Source organism: Panulirus ornatus, chromosome 59 (genome assembly GCF_036320965.1).
Source record: "Panulirus ornatus isolate Po-2019 chromosome 59, ASM3632096v1, whole genome shotgun sequence".
NCBI classification, from domain to species: Eukaryota; Metazoa; Arthropoda; class Malacostraca; order Decapoda; family Palinuridae; genus Panulirus; species Panulirus ornatus.
Genome location: NC_092282.1, coordinates 15,687,663 through 15,711,599, shown reverse-complemented (window position 1 = coordinate 15,711,599; position 23,937 = coordinate 15,687,663). Strand labels below are relative to the sequence as shown.

The following is a 23,937-nucleotide window of genomic DNA, read 5'->3' as shown; positions in this document are numbered from 1 at the left end:
GGTATGTATATGTGCGTGTGTATGTGTTTATGTATATGCGTGTGTATGTGGGTGGGTTGGGCCATTCTTTCGTCGGTTTCCTTGTGCTACCTCGCTAACGCTGGAGACGGCCACTAAGTATAATATATAAAAATAAATAAATGAATAAATTATATATATATATATATATATATATATATATATATATATATATATATATATATATATATATATATATATATTCAGACCAGGTCTTAGAACAGCTTCAAACTATACAGACTCGGGTCAGGGATTGGACGACGATACGTTTGGAAAGATTCTCACAGAACATTCTGATGATCTACACTGAGCTGCACACGATGCTATACAGCCAGTGAAGGTCTGGGCTCAACCTCGCCAGGTTGGCGGCTCACCAGTCTACGTAAGAGTCGCAGGAGTTCATGTGCTCACCTCCTGAGATCGTTGACTTGCGCGTTTTTATCGAGGAGGCTTCTAGTTACATAGCTCGGGGTCCCGCGGCGGCCGACCTGCACGGCTCATAACACGCATACTCGGGTGGGTGCTCGGCTGTAGTAGAGCGGTGCTTGGAAACCACAACGTCTGCCACGACTAACTGTTGAGTCCTGAACTCATGTAGTCCATACGGTATTGAACAATGAAGCAACCAGCTGAACCTTTCTTTTTTTTTAACTGGTAATACGATACAGAATATATAAGTCTTCAGTTAGGACCTGCTGGAGTTCTGTAATTCTCACTCAGTACGGAAAAGAATGTTGAAACAGTTCCCAGGTATCTCACACACTCCAGTGTTACCATGAGCAGACTCAGGTGTGTATCTTGAGAACATGACCAGATTCAGATTAGAGTTTTGCAACCTTCGAGGAAAGTTAACCTGCGTCGAAGAAGTTACGAAGACAAAACTGCACTTAGAGAAGACTTGGTTATCACTAGTCCAACGCAGATTCGGGCTCTCACGGACCCTTGTCGGCTGAGAATGAAGAGGAGGACCAGAAACATATCTACAAGCTAAGTAACCACTGCACCGGACTTGGTATATAATCTTGGCCTCTGCCATGTTACCTGGCGCGTTGAAATGGTATGAACATATGGAGAGGATGAGTGAGGGAAGGTTGATCAAGAGGTTATGTCAGAAATGGAAAGAACGAGGAAAAGGAGGAAGCCAAGGAGGAGGCGGAAGGACGGAGCCTAAGCATGCAAAGAAGGGAGGGGGGGTGCAAAGGATAGAGCGAATTGGAAAATGTGGCTCACAGGGGACGAGTTGCTGTCTGTGGGTTGAATCTGGGCATAAGAAGCTGTCTGGGGAAATCACGGAAAGGTCGGTGGTGACTGGTTGCGAATGGGGGCTGTGGATTAGGTACAACATACATGAGAGCTAGAGTGCGGATGTGAACTCTCTCTACATACAATTCATCCGCTCCATCCTAAGTTATGCCACATCTTCCTGGTCTCCTATTCTCTCAAAAGCAAATACAACACAGCTGAAAACCACACATGAGCGTGCAACACGAGTGTTCACTGGCCGCTTAGCCACCAAAAACGCTAAACATCTCCAAAATGGATGAAAGATTCTCCAAGATTCTCATCTCAACATGCCTGGCACTCCTATATATGCAGAAACACTAGACTCCTCCCCATCTAAACTACTTCAGAATTAACCACCAACCCAAGTAGAAACAAAAATCTTACTCCTGCTTCACACTTCGGTAACTTCTATTCACAGATCCCCCCCCCCCCCCAGCAAGTATAACGCCACAAAGCACAACCACATTGAACTAACCCATCAAGCACTCAACAACCACTTACCCATCATAGCCTTAAACTTCACCCCACCCAGCACACACTCACCAGGAAGCCACAATCCCCAGACACGCACGATTCACACTTTCTCCTCTACGCTATGGACGTCACCCATTCCTACAACATGGCAAACCAATTCAGCACAACCCTGGATCCTTCATGATGCCCCCACCACAACGAGGGCAATGAACACCGACACATCACCACACTTTCTGATGTATGGTCCCGCCCGGTGGACGTGGCCAGCTTCCTAAGAGCTGCAGGAACCTCATAAAGATGAAGGGACTCTTGGGGAAGGAAGTGTTTGTGCAGTAACGTTTTAAAGTGGGTCGGCCCAAATATATATATATATATATATATATATATATATATATATATATATATATATATATATATATATATATATATATGGTGATTGACCAAGAGGATAGATGTGTCAGAGGTGGAGGGAACGAGGAGAAGTGGGAGACCAGATTGGAGGTGGAAAGATGGAGTGAAATAGATTTTGGGTGATCGGGGCCTGAATATGCAGGAGGGTGAAAGGCGTGCAAGGAATAGAGTGAATTGGAACGATGTGGTATACCGGGGTCGACGTGCTGTCAATGGATTGAACCAGAGCATGTGAAGCGTCTGGGGTAAACCATGGAAAGTTCTGTGGGGCCTGGATGTGGAAAGGGAGCTGTGGTTTCGGTGCATTATCACATGACAGCTAGAGACTGAGTGTGAACGAATGTGGCCTTTGTTGTCTTTTCCTAGCGCTACCTCGCACACATGAAGGGGGAGGGGGTTGTTATTCCATGTGTGGCGAGGTGGCGATGGGAATAAATAAAGGCAGGCAGTATGAATTATGTACATGTGTATATATGTATATGTCTGTGTGTGTATATATATGTATACATTGAGATGTATAGGTATGTATATTTGAGTGTGTGGACGTGTATGTATATACATGTGTATGTTGGTGGGTTGGGCCATTCTTTCGTCTGTTTCCTTGCGCTACCTCGCTAACGCGGGAGACAGCGACAAAGCAAAATAAATAACAAAATAAAATAATATATAATATATATATATATATATATATATATATATATATATATATATATATATGGGCCGACTAACTTCAGAACGTTACGGCACAAAAACTTCTGACTGACCGAGCCGACCAGCTTGTCTGGAGTACGTTTGCCTCAGGGCAACACCTTAAACAGCCTGACCGGCCTCAACCAAATATGCAGCTTGGCCCTAGACCGACCTGCGGAGGTGGACGCCCCTACAAAACCAACCAGTTTGGTTTGTGAGTGTGTGTGTGTGTGTGTGTGTGTGTGTGTGTGTGTGTGTGTGTATGTATGTATGTATGTATGTATGTATGTATGTATGTATGTATGTATGTATGTATGTATGTATGTGTGTGTGTGTGTGTGTAATATACCTAATGAGTGGCATGGCTTCTTAGGGACGAGTTGCAGGCCGAGACCCAGGGGCTTGTGACCCCAGCAGGCTGAGACGCGGACTATGGTGGCTCTGGCAGGGCTGAGACCCAGAATCTGGTGGCTCTAGCATGCTGATACCCGGGTTATGGATGGTTCTGGCAGGAGGAGAGCCACTACCAGTGATACTGAGGAGGTTTGCTGGGTGGGAACCTGTAAAATGACAGTTCAGGTACCGTGTGTATGTATGTAAACACACTCCATACGTCCCCTGTGGTTGGTGCGTCTCGCGTGCGACGGTACAGGGTGGTACTGATGGATTGGTCACTGGTGATGTTAGGAGGCTGCTTCACACCGGTCCAGCAGGCGGGCAGGCAACCACAGGCACCAACCAGTTCCAGCCACCCTCACTAGTTCCAGCCTACCTCATCACTTCCAGCCATCCTCACCACTGCCAGCTCCTCTCGCCAATTCCAGCCTCCTTCGTCACTTCCAGCCACCCTCAACAGTACCAGATATACCTACTACCCTCACCAGTTCCAGCAATCCTCATCAGTTCCTACCTCCCTCGTCACTTCCAGTCAACCTCACCACTTCCAATCAACTTTACCACTTACAGCCAACCTTGTCAGTTCCAGACAGTCTTACCATTTCCAGCCACCGTAACCAGTTCTAAATACCTTCACGAGTTCCAGCCAGCTCCACCGCTTCCAAGCATCCTCATCAATATCAGTCACCCTCACCAGCTACCCTCACCACTTCCAGGCACCCTCAACAATCCCAGCTACCTTCAACACTTCCAGGCACCCTCAACAATTCCAGCTACCCTCACCACTTCCAGGCACCCTCAACAATCCCAGCTACCTTCAACACTTCCAGGCACCCTCAACAATCCCAGCTACCTTCAACACTTCCAGGCACATTCAACAATTCCAGCTACCCTCACCACTTCCAGGCACCCTCAACAATCCCAGCTACCTTCAACACTTCCAGGCACCCTCAACAATTCCAGCTACCCTCACCACTTCCAGGCACCCTCAACAATCCCAGCTACCTTCACCACTTCCAGGCACCCTCAACAATTCCAGCTACCTTCACCACTTCCAGGCACTCTCAACAATTCCAGCTACCCTCACCACTTCCAGGCACCCTCAACAATTCCAGCTACCCTCACCACTTCCAGGCACCCTCAACAATTCCAGCTACCCTCACCACTTCCAGGCACCCTCAACAATTCCAGCTATCTTCACCACTTCCAGGCACTCTCATCACTTCCAGCCATCCTTCCCACTTCACTGTACGAAAGGAGAGGTCCATCATGGAAAACCTCACATCACGTCAGGGTGTGAAGTGGCACAGGAGGTGGTGTTAGTGTGGCCAGAAAACGAGATATTTGGTCATCCGCGGACCCACAGGTCCCGTAAACACGAGCCAGAAATAGACTGTTTTCAGATAACGTGTTTGAAGGATTGGTCCACTTCCTCATTACCTGTCAATTAACACGATGTTGCAAAACGGCAAAACCCAGTTTATCTTCACTTCTATGAACGTTACGTATATCTATGTATGTCTTCCTCTGTATAACAGTAAGTCAGGTATAGATAAAGTATAGACAAGTGTGGTGGTGGTGGTGAGGTCGGTGTACCGGGGCTCGCTACGATATTACATGCACCGCCCCAGGCCAAGTTCTCAACCCTGCCTGGATACTGTGACGTGCAACCTTCACACCACTGGACATACTTTATGGTGTGTGTATTGGGTGGTGTCGTGTGTCTACCGGGTGGTATGGTGTATAGCAAGATGTGCTGCAGGTTCTGTGTGGTGTAGTGTGGTGTATGTGTGTGTATGTGTGCCAGTGCGTGGTACTGTGTGGTGGTTTGCAGTTGAATCCAGGAAGTTAGGGATATCTCATCAGCAGAGGACATTGAGACACTACAGACATGAATCAAGTCATCCGGTGGGCCAACTGATAACAACAGACTTTGTGCCATAAAACGTTCCAACAATTCCGCTATGAGGGAAGTGAGGAAGCGAAAACAATACAGAATACCGCACAAAGACGAACAATCTCAGAGAAACTGTAAAAGATCTCGGAATAATAATGTCTGATGATCTCATCTTCAGCTACAGTTGCCTTTCCCGAAAAAGATGGCAGACTGCTTCAAGGAAGAGACGTCGAAACAAATAAACTGATGACGTTGATCAAGGCATTAATACTCACGTAAACACAGTATAGACTATATATTATTCAAGACACATAAAACTGTGTGGTTATTATGTATGTGCAGATCCATCACAGCCAGCTGTGGCAAGTACTAAGGATCTGTACCTGGCACGTACCAAGGATTTGTACCACTGAGAACGACTGAAGACACTGAGGTTGTGGTCCCCAGAACACAAATAAGAGGAATATGTCACAACTTACACTTGTCAAATCCAAAAAGGCATAGTTCCCAGTCTGCCCTCGAGAATTGTTCCCTACTCTCCTGGCAAGCATGGAAGACTATAAAACTTTAATCCTAAAACAAAAGATGCGGGAGATACAATACGAAATAAGACGAAACATTCGGGGTCAAAATCTGTTTAATGCAAATACCTGTAGGAGGCCGCGACCCGTAGGCATACGTAACGATCACATCCAGGCTGGTGTGGTATGTACTCACAGTAGCCACGTTCTTTTTAACTTTTTCCAGTGTACAGTCCAGTGTGTACACATGTAATGGCTGCAGGAGATGTATTAAACAATCTTGGGTCCCGGATATTCAAGCTATAGTCTCGTATTCAACTTATTGCATCTTCTTGGTTCACTGGAAATATTTTCTTTCTTCCATTCCCGACGAACTAACTGGGAACTATTTTTCAGTGTAAACTGGTAACCATGCCTTCCACACAGGGCAGCTTCAGTGACTTCAGCCTTTCCCAGCAACTGAGGTCTTCTTCGGCAGTGTCAATACGGGCGGTGAGAGCCCGCCCTGAGGGGTGATGTCAGTACAAAGTTATATTCTAGCTGAAAAGTATCATTACTGGTTTTGTTTATCTTGTTGCGTTCATCATCCTGGGTGAGGCAACTGTTGTTCTGTTGTCTTCACTGAAGGTGTAAGAACATGAGACTTTATCACTGCGAGGTCTTCACATCGTAGAACAGAGGAGTTGGAAGTTCTCGCCCATTAAAAAGCATACGATTATCAGGGGCTCTGACGCCGTAGTCACATTCAGCAAAGGATTTTACTTATACTGCGTACATCACGCCAGCATCTGGTGTGTTCCTCAGCACCACTTCATATCTATTGGAGCAACCAAGCAACTGAGAGAAGCGAGACATTTGATTACCTGACTCCATGTTGCCCCAGAGTCAGGTAGGTTAGTCTACATCAAGAACTCAGTCAGCTTACCTCTAAGGACACTCACACACCTTTCCTGCTGTGTCACAACACCAGTGCTACTGCTCGACAGATGGCTTTGCTACCTCGTGAAAGGAGAGAATGTGGCGAAGCAATCGAACTTTTCGGAATTTTGCCGAAGTCCAAATCTTTCTCTCCAGAGGATATCCAGTGCTCGTGCTAAAGGTGTTTCACATTTGTTTTGGAAGAGTTCCAGGAGGCTGGTCCTGGAACTGAACATGAGACAGTTTAGGAGTGTTGCCGTGTGGTGACGAACTCTGTGTAACACTAGGCTACAGCTGCTTAGAAGACAGACGTTTGAGTCATTTATTTTTAAGATTGTATTTGACGCACTGAACATTAACTCATATATATATATATATATATATATATATATATATATATATATATATATATATATATATATATATATATATACACACACTTTTACTTTGGTATCTCGTTTAACCCATTGTTAGCCTCCGCTCAAGTCTGTTTTGTTCCCAGTAGGCCAGTGGTACGCGTGGGCCTTGATCTGTTTTGCATATGAACAGTAATATTTTCTTCGGCGTCTCACTAATGTCTCATATTCTCCTTCCCAACACTATGGGTTTATGGTCTATGTCGCCTCATTCATCAAACAGGTCGGCTTTCAGAAAGCTTCTTAAGGTGTGGCTCTTCCAGATGGTCTGCAACTCTTGTACTCCTCGCACACAGGAAACGCTTCCTTCGTCCTCGTCTTTCTGAACGGTGTGTGGGAGTTGCTTGTCTGCAGTGTGGTGTTAAATTTAAGAACGTGTTTTGTGGTGTGTGTGTGTGTGTGTGTGTGTGTGTGTGTGTGTGTGTGCGTGTGAGACTTCGTTATGATAAAACGTACCGCAATAATTATCATTATAATCATCATCGTCATAATCAATAAGGTAAGAAGTTAATATATCTATTTACCATCAGTAGCCAGGATGGGGTCGAGCTTGTGGTGGTCTGTACCAGCTCATATGAGCTTGATGGGTTATTGTACCGAACTGTCACTTTGGGACGAGGGATCTCAGTGGTAGGAGGGTGGTACACTAACATTTTCCCGAACTGCCATAAAAAGTCCAGGTAGAGTAGAGGTAGATGAAGAGAAGGTCAGCAGAAAGAGCGTCTATTGTTGTGGTGCAAGAGGAACCGATGTGTCTGTGCTTGTCCTTTTCTGCATGACCTCTGGTAGGCAAGGAAGGGAAAGAATACGTGAATCTAGGAGAAGATTGGAAATTTTGCAGATGTTCTACTGGCTTTGGTGCAGGGAGTCCAGGTGCCCCGAGTCAAGAGACAACAGCTGGAGGATTTCAGTTCAGTAGTGGCGCACTGCCTCCCATTCTGTTCATTGTTCCGAGTGACTGGACAATTTGGAGGAGGCCTGGTGCAGCGAGACAACTGATCGGAAGCAGTGTTGACAAGGATGACGATCATCTTGGCTTGGTTGACACTGGCGTGGCTGTTAAGGGTATCCTGAAGGAAGATACGAGTCGGGGGAGCCGTTGGCGTCGATGATAACAATTACAGATTCGTCGTCGCACGGGTGCGTCCACTCGGGGCACGGGACGCCACGGGTGAGGAAGTGGAGGCTGGAAATGGCCCATATGAAGCGTATAGCCTAGGGAAAATCAGCAAGCCTTTGAATATTTGCTTCCCAAGCTTGACGGCTTTTGTTCATTATCATGTTGCGGCAGACTTGATCGAAACTGGTAGTCATCGAACGTTAAAGCCACAAAGGTCCTTTCTATTTTTAGGTTGTGGTAGATCCAGTCCTGGAGTCTGCGAACCAGTGGGTGGATCTTGAGGGTTTATCGTGCTTGCAGTGCTTATGTAAACACAATCAACATAACTTTCAGAGAGTAAGCTGGGCGTCTGGATGATAGCAAAGAGTCGTAACTCTATGCAAGATGATGACCTCGGTGGTAAGGTAACAACATATGAAGTCTTTCTGTCAGCAGAGCATTTTGAATGATGGAGGGAGGCAATGGTGATGCAGTAAGAGGGTCTAGCGATCTCAGGAAAGAGCTTGTAATTCTTCCGATATTAATCAAAGAACGCAATGGAGCGCCTTCATCTGCGCTGCGTAATTATGTTAACGTCTAATTCATGCACTGACTCTGGAGGTGCTGGAGCTGGAGGGTAAACTGGGAGACAGACGGTATATAGACGAGTCTCAGGTTGATGGTGCTAAACGTAATGATAATAAGCTTAGCCGCTTCTTCAGCGGAGAGATGATGGACGCAAGGAAAGTGAGTCTGTTTATGCAAACCGCTAAACTCTTTTGTTTCCCAAACACTGGCTGAAGGCAGACATTTAGGAGTTATATTCTGATAGGACTTTTTTTTTTTCCTATTTCAGCGGTTGTTTTGAAATGAATATGTTCGCTATTCTATCTTTCTCTTAATGTAGTATGTGATTCAGGGAACACCAGCTGGGTGTAGTCTCACAAATCTCTCGGGGGATGATAGTCTTCCATGATGGTACTGAAGGTAATCTTCACACACAGTTTCTGCACCATCCCCGCTAAGTATTCCAGTCCAGAGACATCAAAATAACCACCGTACAAAATGACGTGGTGCTACCTACTCGGTACCTGGGCTGGATGTCTTGACGTTCGGCTCTAGATGATGATGAGTCTTGAGGTGGAGGACCGAAGGACTGACGTGTGGGCTGCTGGGTGGCACCTCACAGGCACTGGTCAGCCACATCGGTTAGGATAAGGTCAAGCGTTCTGACTGCGTGGGAAAATATACACTATGTGCTAAATGTGGCCACTCCTGCTGGACCATGGGTGGTGTCATCATAATCCACGACACAGCAATACCCTGACACATAAGTATATGTCACTGAAGTACTGACTTGTTAATGATGAACAGTCTGCTTCTGACTGACATTGTATGAACCATGGTTGTGTATCTTCCTTTCCAGCACCATCCCCACCACGGGTCCCCGTGGCCATTCCTCCTGTTTGTGTGGCCCCGCTGAGAACACTGTCTGTACAGTCCCATGAACAATACATGTGTGCATGACCTTCAGAGACGACTGTCTGTACTGCCCTCAAAAATACGCGTCTGTATGGCAATAAGAGAAGACTGTCGGTAATGTCCCTCCAAAAAAACGTGTGTGTGGCTCTCACAGAAGACTGTCTGCTCAAAAAATACAGGTCTGTACTGCCCAACAAAGAAAAGTTTGTATGACTGACCCTCTGAGAATACTGCCTGTACTGTCCTCAAAATATACACGTCTGTATGGCCTCCAAAGGAGACTCGTATGTTCCTCAAAGCAGTTTGACCCACGAACCTGGGACTCGCGCGCACCAACTTGCCGAGACTTGGTTGATAACTTCCTCTATAGATACCAGGCAGAACCACGGCTGAACGATGGATCGTACACGTCAACTTTCTGGTTGGTGTATTCATGACCGTGTAAACCACTGGAGTAACCTGCGTCTGGCAGCAGCACAGGGCCAGCGAGATTTCAACAAGGAAGCAAGACATGATCCCACGGCCAGCGATCCCTCCCATGGGTTATGTCCCCTCTACACTGTACTCTGCCTCACACACACACACACACACACACACACACACACACACACTACCTTCCACTGCATTCTCTGTACCTCTCTTTGTCTTTCTGTTGACTTATGGTCCCCGCCTGTGTACATGTAACTCTCTCTCTCTCTCTCTCTCTCTCTCTCTCTCTCTCTCTCTCTCTCTCTCTCTCTCTCTCTCTCTCTCTCTCTCTGATGCTGAAAGCCACGTAAAAATACCATAAGAATAAACTGCGTAGACTTCATTCTTTTTTTTCCTGAAGATGGCGAATGGTGTATCTAAATGCAGAACTAAAACTTACAACTGGATACAGTCACTACCTATCGACGAAGATGCTGCCGGTGTAAACAAACGTCTCACAGAATAATGGTCATATATAATGATGATATCAATGTTGGGCAGCAGAAACAGCAGCTTCCTAGATGCAACCAGTCATCCATTACGGCAGTGCGCATGCGCCAGCCCGCCAATACCGAAAACCACCACCCTGCCCTGCCATGATGAGTTACATTATCACAAAGTCAAACAACGTCTGGTTCACAAAATCTTGCTCTAAAAAAATAACGATAAAAAAAATGATTTCCTGAAGATATTAACACTGAGGAGGCAATCTTCGTGCATCTTCCCCGAGGCAAGAACCGCTCTGGCCGGAGGCGCGTAACGGTCAAGTTCACGAGCTCTGTAATGACGGGTTTCGACGCTATTTACATAACTTACTAACGCACTATATCGCCACGAACTAACTCGACGACGGAAAACCGGACAACAGAACAGCATTATCGAAGAACTGGTGACGTTTGGTGCAGCCTACAAGTGTGTGTGTGTGTGTGTGTGTGTGTGTGTGTGTGTGTGTGTGTGTGTGTGTGTGTGTGTGTGTGGCCAGTAGTGAAGCATTAGTCTCGAGTCTTGTTGTCTTTCCCTTGTGACACACGTGACGTCACAGCCGCCTCCCGCACACTGTCACCGTGATGGTGGTGGTGGTGGCGAGGGCTGATGGAGTTGGGGTGGTGTTGGTGGCTGCTGATGTGTTGAGCTGTGGTGGTGGTTGTGGCGTGGTGTGCTGCGGTAGTGGTGGTGGTGGTGGTAGTGGCAGTTGGTGTGGTGAGCTGGGGTGGTGATGCCAGGTGTGGTGGGTCAGGTGTGGTGAGCTGGGGTGGTGATGCCAGGTGTGGTGGGTCAGGTGTGGTGAGCTGGGGTGGTGATGCCAGGTGTGGTGGGTCAGGTGTGGTGAGCTGGGGTGGTGATGCCAGGTGTGGTGGGTCAGGTGTGGTGAGCTGAGGTGGTGGTAGTGGCGGCAGGTGGTTCTCCTGATGTGGTCTGGTTCATCGTGAGGACAGCCAGACCACAAGGGCCACCTCATTACAAGACCCACCGCCTCAACAGTGTGCAGTATGGCAGATCAGTTTTCCAGAAGCGTTTGTTCAGTGACTCAAGGGAATATCAGTTCACTTCACTGTTTACATTAGAACTCGTGATCACGTTTATGTACACACAGTGGGAGGAAGTGTGCACGAGTGGTGTGTGTGTGTGTGTGTGTGTGTCCAAGTCAAAAAGATGCCTTTACTTTTTAGGTATATAATCAACCTATTCTTACCTAACTCTATCAAGGTGGACAGGAATTCTGTATTCGTACAGCCCACCTGATATTATATACATTTATTCATACTGTTAGCATTCAGAGCGCCATCAATGAGCTAACTCCATTCTTCCATCAGCCACTCTATCATTTCATCTTTTCTAACATGTTTCTTTGTCTCTATTTTCAAGGAACTGTTCACTTGGTCTGCCATTTTCCTTCGGGAGCTTGAAGACTGTACTCATGTCTCCCGTCTGTCTTCTGTCTTCTATGGCACACAAAGTCATGGTCCCTAGCTGTCCTCTTTGTAGCTCGGCTCCCTCATTTCAAGCGTCATCTTAGTTACACAAAGATCTAGGCAATTTTTGTTTCTTTTATAGGGGAAAAATTGAGATACATGGTCCACTTAAGTCTAATATATGCTGAGATTTATATATATATATATATATATATTTTTTTTTTGTCGCTGTCTCCCGCGTTTGCGAGGTAGCGCAAGGAAACAGTCTGTTTCCTTGCGCTAAAAAGCATAAAAAAAAAAAAAATATATATATATATATATATATATATATATATATATATATATATATATATATATATATATATATATATATCCATAAGCTGTAATGCAATTTCTGCAATAACCATCAGACTGTTCACCTCTGCCTGCAACTATGTCGCTCTATGTCAACACCAAAGTCCCCTCTCTCTCTCTCTCCCTCACACACACACACACACACACACACACACACACACACAGATCATGACACCATCGTTCACCCAGTTCCATCTTCAATTCTATGCACTTGGCAGGACTATACTTAACCAGCCGTGTCTCTGACCAGCTCTGGAGCCTGTTCAAGTCTCTTTGCAGGCCGACGCAATCTTGATTATTCCTTACTTCGCTATTGAATTTAGCATGTTTGATTCTCGTCCTTCTGGTCTGGCCAACCATTTACAGAGATAATAAAAACGGCCCCTGACCATGCTCTATGGTAGGCCACTAGTTTTATCGACCCGGTTAGAAAAGGTTTCCCCTCACATGTCGCCCCTGTCGTCTTTCGCACCAATATCAATTTGTGCCGGTTACCCCAGCAAAGTATATTGTGCACCCCATGTGCAACAATGTCTGTCAGAGATCAGCATGTTACATTCTGATCTCATGGTGTTGAGGACAAGTAGTGAAGTTAAAGGATCAGAGATAACTAAACTGTCTGTGGCATTGATTTCTACCAGCTCAAGAGCGATAAGTATGACGAACAATTCAGTTTACAGAGTAGATGCTCAGTTGTTTATTCTAAAAACATTTCTCTGGGCTGGATCACAATGGCAGCACTGCCTGCCCTCCCAGTGCGGCAGAGTGGCGAAAGCCGTCAGTATAGATGCACTGGGCTATGTTATTGTCAGTTTGGAGCTTTTGTATAAGTTCAAGAACACTAGTTTTGGCCAAGTGTTGAAGGTGAAGATTATAAGTGATTAGATTCTTAGGTGGATAAGTAGGTGTAGTGAGGTCAAAGGGAGTTATCTGCCAGGGAGGCAGGAAATGCTGCTGCTTCCTAATTTCATACAGATGATGTACTCCAAACCTTGTCATGTGGTTGGAGCCATTTAGATTCACTTGTGCCATAACATAAAAGGTTTAACATTTCTTTAGAGACGACAACACTATTTGGATCACCGCACAGAAGTTTCAGTTTATCACAAGATTGATTTCAAGAATTCTGGCTTCAGTGCTGGCAATACCAAGTTCTTTCTGCATGTCGAGTACTTTAGTGGCCTTCGGGCAGCCAAGTAAGATTCATAAGGCTTGATTTTGTATATTCTTCAAGTCTGCTGATACCTTTGCTGTTGAGTACGACCAAAACTGGTTCGAGGCAATCTATTAGGGACCTAATTTAAACTAAGTACATCACTTTAACAATTCGGTTAATTGCACCATAATTTGGGTTGTGCCCTGCAACAGCTCTGATCTCTCTCTGTGCACTGTCGATTTAGTTACTGCACACTGGCTGCAGCACATGGGACTGAGTCACCCAGATATCTAAAGGAGGAGACACTCGATCGGGTTTCCACCAATTGTCATCTTAGATGGTCCGTTCCTACTGTTACCTATTCGTTTATTGAAGAGCTTTGCCCATCCTAGAAATCCAGTTGATCTACATACTTGCTGCGGGATACGGTGTCAAATTCTTTCCGTCAGTCCAGATATACACAACCACCAGTTCAAACCTTATCTTTAGCCAAATGTTATCACTATCATGGAAAAGTCTTTAAAAATATTTATTATGAAAGTCCTTTTCCCTCTGAACCCATGCTGAGATCTCAAGTAATTTCTCCCTTTCGTTTGTGTGTGTGTGTGTGCGTGTGTGTGTGTGTGTGTGTGTGTGTGTGTGTGTGTGTATGTGTGTGTGTGTGTGTATGTGTGTGTATTTGCGCACGCGAACGTATCATTGTTGGAAAGTTTTTATCCTTAAGCTCAGAATATTCCATCATTTATTTACCAACATCGTAGACTCTCATCTCATACCCGAACCGCTCCCTGTGTAACTTGACCCCCTGGCCTGGCCTTACTGGTGGCCCACATAATGTGCCCTGACTCCACCCCCCTCACACGGTGTGGCCTGAGGCCTGGCCTCACTGAGGGCCTACACAGTGTGTCCTGCCTCCATCCCCTCACACTGTGTAGCCTGAACCCTGGTCTTACGGAGGGCCAACATAAAGAGGCTTGCCTCCTCCTTGATGCAGTGTAGCTTGAACCCATGCCTTACCGGGGACCCACATAGCGTGCCCAGCCTCTAACCCCTTACACTATGTAGCCTGACCCTGGTGACCTCTGCCCTGGCGTCCGTGAGGTAAGCTACCTCTCCTCCACCATGTGACCTGACCTCCGGTTGGGGTGCACAGCTTCGCCACCCAATCAACGTTTCGTTCCTCCACTTCCACTCTCCTAGGCCGACCTGCTTGCTCAGAGATCACTACCAGACTTCAGAAACCCAATACACCATACTCCCTCTTCAGGCTCACCCACCGTATACATATAGTCTGTTGTGGTGATATAAGCCCGTGTAAACACCACAAGCTTAGGGCTAAGCACGTAACTTTACCGCCAGAGAAAGTTGACTTCAACCTTGCTGGGCCTAACCCAGCCGGGGGAAATAGAGAATTAAGTTGTAGAAAATGCCGTAGGTCGCCTACGTTTCAGTGAAGTCATCATCGAGGTCTGACAACAGGCAACAATTTTCGACATTCTCGATCAATATTGACACCATCAGGTGACAGCGGGAGGAATGGACACTACGGCACCACTCGACCATTAGCACCTCGTTTATCAGATATACATCTGTTTGTACAGGTTCATGTGCGGATGATAGGCTATGACTCGTGTGCTGATAATTCTGTGAGGTTATACACACACACATATATACATACCATTATCTGACAAGAGCACTTGTTGCAAAAATGTAACTTAGATTTCATATATATATATATATATATATATATATATATATATATATATATATATATATATATATATATATATATATATATATATATCCGTACACTTGCACTTGAACCTTGCACTTTGGTGTACACTGGAGTGACCTCGTCCCCTGGCAGCAGCTTGCACCAGCGCACCTCACACAGTCTCCAAGTATTCTTGACCGTGGGATGAGTCAGCCAAGATGGCGCACAACCTTGCTAGCCACCACCAGACTTCACCGTCAAGGAGGAATGGTAGGCAGAATGGCGCTCGGCTGTAGCCATCCATGCATGAGTAAGTTAACTGGCTCTTCTCAAAACGTGCGACACATCTGACCAAAAATCCTGAGTGTTGACACACGTATGAGCCCCTGATGTGTAATATGAACACGTTCGATCCCAGCGATAAGTGCTGTGGACACGTATGCCCTAATTGATAAGTGCTGTGGACGCCCCTGACCTGCCTGATGTGTATGGTGGAAGAGTATCACGTCCCCATACAATGATGGCACTGCAGGTCCCCTTCCATGATGGAACTACACATCCATTTACGTGATGTCCAATAAAACTCAACAGATAGCATGGACACAGACTTAACATACGTTGAAGCGGGGATCTACATTACGTTATCTTAACGTAGTAAAAACGGAAGTAGAACTGTTGTAATATAACCTTTTTTCTTATCCTACGACAACAGATAAGGACTGTGAGGATCAGGAAATACATGGGTTAGTTACTGTAAAACAGGTGAAACAGTTACTAAAATTAGTTGTAACGTTTCTACAGACCAACAGAGCCTATGATAATCACACCTAACTTTCCCCGGCAGATGACATTTATTTAAATTTCGATATTTGTACATTCACATGTTGGGAGGTCCGTGCGCAATGCTGAAACGTAAATAAGGAGTTCCGGCCAACATTTTTCATTAGCATGAAGAGGGAGGCAGACAACAACGTCATCGGTATATTTCAGCTAAAACTGAAAATCATGGTAAACCTTCGTTGTACGAGAAAGATTTCATAGGTTAGGTTGATTTCTGGAAATGTTTCTCCTACTTTTACGTTAATAACGTTATGTTTTCCTTGGTCTTCGTAGCCCTCGCTATTAACGTTTAACGGTGGATAAAAAAGTAAACATCACTTCCTTCAGTTTTTGTTCTGTTCTCAGAATCGTAAACCAAATTAAAAAAAACACTGTAGTTCCACAATCCAAGTCCCCAGGCCACTAAACTCAGCAATTACCGCACTGAAAAGATAAAATTTCAATAATGCTGTTTTTATTTGATTTAAAGACAGGTTTTAGGGAAATATAATACAAATATATGGACGGCAATAACTACGTTACAAGGTATCTCCAGCAACAAATGATCTTGATTTAATAATTAAGGTGTTAGGACGGCGAGGCATGGTAGGGCGAAGGAACAAACTGCCTCCGGCAGGCCAGGGCTGGTACATCCAGGTCCTTGCCCACCGCCGACAACGGCCGCCGACCGCACCACTTCCCACCGGTCGCTACACCTCATCTGTTATCTATCACTAGTGAACTTATGCAAGACTTGGGTCCTGTCGCATCCATGATACCGCTACTATTAAACTTCCAGGATATATGTTAACAGCATCTCTGGGCTTGGCAGGTAGCCATGTTGAGTCACTCATAACAAATGGCGCTCCGCTCCCTGCGGGGTAACTTCCCGCTGTGTTCAAGGGTCATGACACTGACCGACGCTTACTGCAGGGGTAACTCCTCGCTGTGTTGAAGGATCATGACACTGAGGGCTACTCCCTACGGGGTAACCCACTGCTATGTCGAAGGGTCATAACACTGAGGGCCACTCCTTCACGGGTAACCTACCAGTGTGATGAAGGGCCATGACACCGTGGGCTGGTTCCTAAGGGGTATCCTTCGACCGTGATGAAGAGTCTCGACTCTGACGTGCGACCCAAACGGCCTCAGGAAGAGCACCTCCCTGTCTGCCACCTGTCTCGCTCCACACCCGCATCTACGTCTTCTCTACATACTGGCTTAAGATTGCTAGCCATCACGTATACAACCATCATGAGAGATGAGTTTACACCTGCGCGCTTCCCGCCAGAGGAAAAGGCAACTGAAACTTAGGAGGAAAAATTCAAACTTTCCTCCGTCAGTTCTTAGTTTTAGAAAGTAATAATATAGGAGGGATTCCAGCCCCGTGCTCACGTCTCTCTTAGTTGCCTAGTTCTAAGGCACGTTACGTATATCATTTGAAGCTGAGTTTCAAATATTCACACCTACTGCTTCATGTTTGGATAGGCTCTCAACTGCTATAATTCCAAGGCCAATTTGTAAGATATAAGTTGCTTGATATTTTTACTTTACCTCCAAAACCTTTAACGAAAACTAAGCAAACTGTTTTCAATGAGTTCCTTAAACTATACAAAACCAATCAAGTTGTCTCCCTCAGGGAAGATGCTTCCTAGGTCGTGTCTTGTCTCAGAAACCACATGATGGAAGCGTCCGTGACATATTGTGAGCTAATGATTTGTTCAGAAAACAACTTCTGTATCATCTGAGTTTGTTCCTTTTAAGTCTACTAAAGGCTCCACACATTGTTTTTCAGTTTAAAACGTAAACACTTTACCCATCCCGATATATGAATATAAAAACAAAACAAAAAATATTTGTTTCGCCCTTGGAGAAAATCTAAAACGTCTGTCCTGTGACGAGCCTTGGAGATTATGCCTAATATCATTTACTTCGAGTTGGTTATGTCAGACAACCAAAGTTTATAAACGAACTGCACATAACGGGATATCTTTCCTTTTCAACGGAAATTTCGGGAAGAATAGGAGGATGAATCAAGCTTGTGCACTATCAAAGACAGATGGTTGACGGTAAAACATGCCGTATGCTAGCCATCACATGCTCGCCTCAGGGGAAATTTTGGGTCAGTGGGTGTCTGGCGACCACAACGACAACGGCACCGCGCGGGACGCGCACACCGACCGCTTGCACCCCCTCCAACAGGCTGAGAAAGGCAGCGCGATATACTATATACTGACGTGATTGACGGAAGACGTAATCACCCTGAATTTTTACCTCCTTCGTTTGTCCTTTTTCATGGAAATGAAAAAAAAAATCTTGATATCACTTGTAACTACAGGGCTCTTTGTAAATCAACTGAGGCTACGATGATCAGAGGATAAAGCCTAATTCGACGTCACCAGAGGTGTAGGGGCTGCAAGCCTCTGCTATCTCAACACAGTAGGCTTTATCATTATGACCTACAAACAGGAATGTAACATCTACCGGGTGTAATACCCTACATCAATATCTAAACTTCGACAACAAAATGAAAGACGTTTGCTCGTGTCATTTTCGATAATGCAATCCTGGTATCCTAACTGACTCTTCGTACAGAATTAGGTATGGCGGAGAAGGCCTTCGGTATTTACTGTGTGCTCCTTTACCAATGTTTGCCAAAAGTATCCATGCAGATGCACTTCAAGGCGCCACAAAAAAATCCAAGATACTCGCATGTAGCACATCGGTGTACATTGTCAATAACAGAAATACCCAAGGATCTCATGTGATTGCTACTTATATCTTTGGGGAGGGAGAGTTTTCCACTCGTGTTGCCGCATCTATTAACTTGCATATATGTCTTTACTACATTGTATAAATGCACAGAAACACGCATCATAAGCCTATGTATGCACAGAAACACACACCAGCCTAAGCCTATTTATGTATGCACACAAACACACCAGCCTAAGCCAGGTAAAAGGTCGCTCAGTCAGCCATCTTTGCGTTCCAGCATTGGGGCATCTGTAGTTTAAGTTGGCTTCTACTAACCACACTGGTTATTGTATCCTGTGGGTTGTACTGTAACTGGCTGTTATAACCCGAGTTTTACGTCCACTGATGTAAAATTGTGGGTTCTAGTTTCCTAATGTTGCACCTTCGGTTCTATACAGGCTACAATTGACTGTTGTACCCTGTTTACACCTGTCTGAGGTACCTTTGGAATTCTACACCTCACTGTGGATTCTACAGCCAGCCTTGTACAATATTCTTACAACTGCTGTACCCATCAGGTGGCTCTAACACAACAGACTGTTATACCCTGTGTGGAGTGTGGACTCTGCAGCCAAAGGATGTTGTACCCTGAGATTATAAAATAAAAGCCTTCAAAAGGATCCAGTGATTTGTTGGTTTGAATTCCTTTGTATACCCTGAAGGTTGTGTTATCGGACTTTTGTACTCGGTGCTCTGCTCCTACATTCTAGATTCGAACGTCACTTGCTTTTGTAGAACAGGGGTTCTACTTTCATACTACTGTATCCAATGGGTTCAGCTGTCATGGTTGCACCGTACGGATTTTTTAGCTATTCACTAACATGTTCTATGAACATTGTGTGTGCAGTAAGTTATACTTTACATTCTGAGGGTTCTACAGCCAAAAACTTTGATTCTATGGGTTCTACAGCAACAAACTTCATATTTCAAGGGTTCTAGTAAAGAACTTTTACTACTCCAAGGGTTCTACAGCAAAACTTTATATTCTATGGGTCCTACAGTAAAGAACTTTATTTCAAGGGTTCTACAGCAACAAATTTTATATTCTTAGGGTTCTACAGCCAAGAACTTTGATTATTCTCAGGGTCCTACAACTACGAATTTTATATTCTATAGGGTCTTATATACAAACTTTATACTGTAATGTTTCTACAGCCACAAATTGTTCCCTACAATTTCTACAACCAGTGCTCCTTAAGGTTTCTACATTACAAACTATAATGGTTCGTAGCTATTCCCTGTGCTCCATGGTTTACAAATCCGTCAACAGCATGCTCAAGTGTGGTGCTTAGAGCCACGAAGGTCATCAACTAAGGCCACCCACTGGTTGCTAAACTAGTTTCTAAAGGTACTAGTAGCCATGCGGTACTGCTGGAGGGAAATGCATCGGCCAGTGTGACGCAGGTAACTGTGCTTGGTAGTTTTCAGTTGTTGCTCGAGCTGCGACGAAAAGTGGCCTTGTGAAACCTCACTGGAAGTGACGGTAAACCTGGCCGACTGGATTCATACACTGGAATACGACAACGCAGTAAATGAAGCTGACCACCAAAGTCTGAAGAAATCACTCGTTATGTATCATTATTTACATCAACGAAGTGACAAAAGGTGTCCAAAATAATTACGTCTGATGCATGACGAAGGTCACGCCGTAAGCTATGATGCCTTGATATGATCTTCCTAGAACAGCCATGCAAATACACGTAAAAATGTATTTCTATTACATTTAAAACAAATTCATCGTTAAACGACCCAGTGAACAAGCAAGAAGTGAAGCTAATGCAAACAGAATGGATACCGCGCGATACAACAGCGGAGCTCAAGCAGTAGGTTAAAGCACACGATAGGCTCCTGGCCACTACTGATATATTCTCTGGGGAAACATTACGAAAGATCGGTTGCAAAGTAATTGACCATATTCCCTAAACAGTCATTATTAACCTTCCAGAGATCATTTGGTTGATGCTTTTTATTCATACGGGACTAAGTGTCGCCAAACTTCGACCCGTGAACTCGTTAAAGTTTACTGTCTCGTGACGTCCCACATTCGCTCCCCACATTCCGCCTACCATCCCCTACCTTAGTAATCGCAACTACTTGGACTAAATATTGATAGTTAAATCCAATATTTGATGGGTTTGATGGTCGGTGTACACGTGCACAACTGATGATACACATAAAGAAATGACAAATGTGATCAAATACCAGCATTCCGTGCACCTGGAAAGAATGAGCGCCTTGGCTTGCACCCGACTGCCGTCAAAGTTCCCATTGAACAGCACCGAGACAAACCTGCTGCAGTAAGTGGACTCGGTGTTGAGATGTGCGGGTTGGAGCGCTAGTGAGAAACAACCACGAGTCCGTAATGGGTGTTAACGGTACTTACGTCCTCCGTGGGGATATCGTAGCACTCGGCGATCTTTTGGTAAAGTTCCTTGACATTTGTGAAGCCTGAGATGATGCCTGTAGGAGATCCATGGGCTTGTTGGCAGTGGAATACTAGCTTTGGCCGTGTAACGGTCGGTTCTGGGGGCGTCGTGTGGCCATTTGTGGGCGGCCTGCTAGTAGGGTGGTGGGCGTGCATGTCGTCTACACCATTGCTTCCATCTTCACGTTTTCTAGGCTTGAACAGTGGCATGATGGGTCACGCGTCTGGCGCGGGGCCGTGTACACTATCACACATGCGCTCTTTGGCGCCTCACTCTCACTAACTGACGACGGAGCGATAACAGCTGTAGCAGTACCACTAGTGCAGGAGCGGACAGTCGGGTACGATGTACATCAACACTGGTGGCCTCACACTGACTGACTGTCGGGCGGTCGCGGCAGGGCGGAGTTCCGGTGTGTTCTGCCGGTCACTCTCCCAATGCTACCGCTCACAACCACTCTCACACAGTACCACTGTCACCAGTTAATGCTATCATTACGTTAATGTATCTGTAATACAACATTATATAGTCTTCAGTGATATAAATGTTTAACTACCAAGATTCTACGTAGTATTCACCGTCTTAGATTACTATCCCTTCTCTGGCCAAAGTGTTCTGAAATTTGAGCGTTGCTTAGTGAAATAAATAAAGATGTCTGTAGTGTGGAGCAGGTGTGGCGGGAGGCGAGGCTTGCCTCCCTGCACAGCTCCCCAGGTAACACTACGTCCTCTCTACTTCACTCTTCTTATATCATTATGGTGATGCAGTTGTGTGCTTGGTACATTTCTTGGTTGTTAAGTCACTTGTCGGAAATTTTTGCACTCGTAATCACTGAACGGGGAAGTAGGGTTTTAAGTTCGATTTTTAGATGGCCACTAATGATTCCTTATATACCTTGTTTATCGATGGATTCTAAAATACAATGGAAGCTTGTGAATTGTGCAGTGGGAACATGGCGTCATTGTTTAATAACGGGGACGACCTATTACGTCACTCCCTGCGCAGTTCAAATATTCCTGCTTATCATGTCTGCTCTTATCAAGCGGCTGTCACTACCGCTTGCGTTCCTGGTCCTCGTCATATTTATCAATCGTATCCATTTCCTGGTGCACCCGAGCCTAAAGATGTTGTTAGCCAATGTGTACCAGACGTATAACGGTGTGTCAGTACGGCGGTCACCTCTCAGACTGGCATCTCCTGCCGCCCTTCTCCTGCAGTCTGCCATACCAGTGTCGGTGGCAACAGGACACAAGCCACCTTGAATCTTCCCTTCATTGCTAAAATTTCGGACATAATGTAACGAGTCTTTTTCTTATATCGTTTAACTGGTATCATATAACAACATGTAGCGTACGTATGTTAAACAAATTGGTGAAGTTATCCCTGTTAAAGTGACCGTGAGTTCACTCGGGTGTCTGTAGGGGGACTAGTCCAGATTTGGAAGGTTACTGTGGTGTTACTAATGACACCATTCTTTTAGGTTATTGCAGTAATGATTATTAGTAAACGTAGTGGCTTTATCAGCTGGTAGAATGTTCTTGTCACTGACTCATCATCAGACATAAGCAATGAGAGATATGATAATTTTCGTGCCTTTGTACATACAGGTTTCTGTCAAGTTACAGCTGCATTTTGACCAGAAGCTCTACCATGAAAGTTGCACAGAGTTCGTCATTGTTACAAAGTGGAAAATAACGTTTTCGTTTCTTATGATATAGTAGTTTGAAACACTAAAATAGATTTTATTGTAATAATGTTGACACCAGGGGTCATCTGAACAAAAACGTCAGGTACATTCTTTCAAACACAATCACACATGACTGAACAATCTTCAGTTCATATAAGTACGTAATTTCCAGATGAATCGGCTTGCCAATGATTCTCTAAAATATGAATCTATGAAATCATCTTCAAAGGTATAATATATGAAATACTTTTAAAGAAAAAAATATTTTCTTTTTCCTTGATCGTTGTTGAATTGCTTAGGTTTTTAAAATTCTTCGTAATGTCCGTCATTGTTATATTGTTTGTATTGTAAGGTTTAACAGCTTAGATAAGTACCAGGACCTAAGATATATCTATGGTAATCTGCATTACTATATGAGCGTGGCACTTCTCACATCATTGTCGACGAAAATCCTATCAGTGTATCCCTAATGGTTAATAAAGCTATGATCCACCTGAAATGTGCTACTAAATAATATTTAATTATATGACGTTAGCTTTGTTTTCTTGGTTTGGTAATGTCCTTCTTTTCATACCTATCTGCATGCTTGACAAACTTAATATTGTTTGAAAGATGGTCACAGGTACAATAGACTATACCATTGAGTTTATAGATGTGATATTCGTCCTCAAAATGAGAAAGTACCAAGTCTTTCAATTGCAGAATAAATTTTACTGTATTTGTAGCAAAACCTTTTAGAATTAATTAAGATTAGATCGAATATTAGAAGCATCATGCATGGTTTCGAAAACAAATAACACCCGTTCATTATGGTCAATTTCTTCCTTTTTTATATCAAAATTATATGAAACGGTCATCAAGAGAGACCCAGCCCTTTGTTGACTGAGTCAATTCTCTATTCAGCGGGAAATTTTCCCAGTTCTCTGGAGATGTTGAAAGAGATTACCGGAGTATACCTTAAAGATAATTCTTCTTTTGTAAAGTGATATAGAAAACGTTACTTTGGGTCATATTATGCCTAACGAAACCGATTTACCCGA

The 23,937-nt window shown here is 44.7% G+C and overlaps 1 protein-coding gene across 1 annotated transcript in view; it reads right to left on the bottom strand.

Annotated features, from left to right (window-relative positions):
- Positions 1–21,925, bottom strand: part of kermit (PDZ domain-containing protein GIPC-like protein kermit) — a 172,851-nt gene extending 150,926 nt beyond the window's left edge. Inside the window, exon 1 of the mRNA XM_071696135.1 lies at positions 21,168–21,925. Within this exon, the coding sequence (XP_071552236.1) occupies positions 21,168–21,419 (252 nt within the window). The 5' untranslated portion in view covers positions 21,420–21,925. The remainder of the gene's footprint in view (positions 1–21,167) is intronic.
- Between the last annotated feature and the right edge of the window lie 2,012 nt (positions 21,926–23,937).